Source organism: Austrofundulus limnaeus, unplaced genomic scaffold (genome assembly GCF_001266775.1).
Source record: "Austrofundulus limnaeus strain Quisiro unplaced genomic scaffold, Austrofundulus_limnaeus-1.0 Scaffold274, whole genome shotgun sequence".
Taxonomy (NCBI): domain Eukaryota; kingdom Metazoa; phylum Chordata; class Actinopteri; order Cyprinodontiformes; family Rivulidae; genus Austrofundulus; species Austrofundulus limnaeus.
Genome location: NW_013952676.1, coordinates 322,414 through 324,534, shown reverse-complemented (window position 1 = coordinate 324,534; position 2,121 = coordinate 322,414). Strand labels below are relative to the sequence as shown.

General features: G+C 44.9%; 1 protein-coding gene across 2 annotated transcripts in view; it reads right to left on the bottom strand.

Moving 5' to 3' along the window:
• Nucleotides 1-2,121, bottom strand: part of lin7b (lin-7 homolog B (C. elegans)) — a 6,806-nt gene that overhangs the window by 2,973 nt on the left and 1,712 nt on the right. Inside the window, exons 3-5 of one of the 2 annotated variants that reach the window (XM_014020961.1) lie at nt 1,615-1,686; nt 714-923; nt 438-613 (exon numbers count right to left, since the gene is read on the bottom strand). In XM_014020961.1, the coding sequence (XP_013876415.1) occupies nt 446-613; nt 714-923; nt 1,615-1,686 (450 nt within the window). In that variant the 3' untranslated portion in view covers nt 438-445. The remainder of the gene's footprint in view (nt 1-437; nt 614-713; nt 924-1,614; nt 1,687-2,121) is intronic. The other variant, XM_014020960.1, reaches the window with a different exon arrangement.

The window sequence follows — 2,121 nt, the reverse complement described above, 5'->3', positions numbered from 1 at the left end:
GTATTATTAATAGTAGTAGTAATAGCAGCAGTACAGCAGTAGTATTATTAATAGTAGTAGTAATAGCAGCAGTACAGCAGTAGTATTATTAATAGTAGTAGTAATAGCAGTAGTATAGCAGTAGTACTATTAATAGTAGTAGTAATAGCAGTAGTACAGCAGTAGTATTATTAATAGTAGTAGTAATAGCAGTAGTACAGCAATAGTACTATTAATAGTAGTAGTAATAGCAGTAGTACAGCAGTAGTATTATTAATAGTAGTAGTAATAGCAGCAGTACAGCAGTAGTACTATTAATAGTAGTAGTAATAGCAGCAGTACAGCAGTAGTATTATTAATAGTAGTAGTAATAGCAGCAGTACAGCAGTAGTACTAATAGTAGTAGACAGTAATAGTAAAGCTAGATAAAGAACAGTGGTGACGGGGTTCAGACTAACAAGCAGTCTCACGAGTAGCTGCTGTGCTGCTGTCGTCTGCGAGCACTCCTCATCTTCTCAAAGCGAGCCTCCATCTCTTCCAGGACCTTGGGGGTGTAGCGGACCACCAGTTTGGCTGAGCCCTGGGCAGCTTTCAGCAGCTCCACAGCCTTCTCGTGTTGCTCCGCCTCCACGCTCTGCACACACACAGGTTGTCTTTTATTGAAGGAATTTACACAGAAGAGTGTCGCGTTAACTGAAGTTAGTTTCTTGCTAGTAAAACCAAGCAGGGCTCACCACTCCGTTGACCGACAGCAGCTGGTCTCCTCTCTTTAGCCCTCCTTGGCGGTCAGCCACACCTCCAGGGATCACTCTGGAGATGTAGATGGGGGAGTTCTGCTCCTTCCCTCCCATGATGTTGAAGCCCAGCCCCTCTTCTGTCTTGGGCAGCTCCACCACCCTGGGGTGGGCGTGACCCTCGCTGGCTGCGAAGGCAGCTACTGTGGCCTACAGAGAGACAAAGTCCAACCATGAACAAGGACAAACGCTGTCTCWATGTGTCTGTGTGTCTCACAGCTAGGTCTGAGCCTGAACAAAGACCTTTATTTTGTTGGTTTAAYTTCCATCACAAGCAGTGTTCAGTTTTCATTTRACAAGGAAGAATAAAAACAGCTGCATGATGGAACAATGTGAGAACAATTACAGAGACTAATTTATCTATCTGAGGTTTTAATCTGAAGTCAACACTAAAACTAGACTCAGCACACACACGCGTGCACACACACACACACACACACACGCACACGCACACTCACACGCACACGCGCGCACACACACACACACACACACTTGTTTCTTGACCTCGTGAGGACCTTCCATTGACTTCCATTCATGTTTTTTAGACTTTATTTCCTAACCCTTGACCATATACTCTAAAATTAACCTCACAGAAACTTACCTGACCCTAAAACTAACCTAAACCTTGGTCCTAAACCTAACCCCACACCTGTAACATGCATTTGGACCCGTGGGGACCTGGCATTGTTCCCCATGATTCACTTTGGTCACCGCGAGGCTGCTCTTTTGGTTAAAAAATACCCCACGTTGTGGAAAGAACCCGTCCACACACACACGTTTTACACTACTGGAGGTTCCTCTGTCCACAGAAGTCTTCAGTTTAGGACTTTGTTCCTGATACCTTGGCTGTTGCCTGAGCTCGCACCTCTGGTCCTCCAACAATGTCGAGCGTGTCGTACAGCTGTTCGTACACCTGGTAGACCACAGAGCAACAGAGGACGAGTGAGTCGGAGCAGAATGAGCAGGACATCAAACATTTGTCACTCTGGTTGAGCCAACAGTTTGGCTTTTCAAAGGTGGAGGTGTAAAGGCCCATCTGTCTGTTCACTTTAAAGGCACAGTGTGTAGGATTTGTTGTTTTCAGCGACATCTAGTGGTTGAGTGGTTGAATCATCCTCCCTGGTCCTTCCCCCACCCCCACCCCCGCTTCCAAACGCAAAGGAGTTGCTACGGTGTCTCTCAGGTGTCAAAAACCTTTGATAATTCCAACCGCGATGTCTACCAGCAGCTTCAGGGCTAGTGATGTTTCAAGTGGTAAGATTATGAGCTTTAATAAGTAAAATTATCCCAGCTACAATGACAGACAACACATATTACATCTATAGTATTAAATGTTAAATAATTAAAT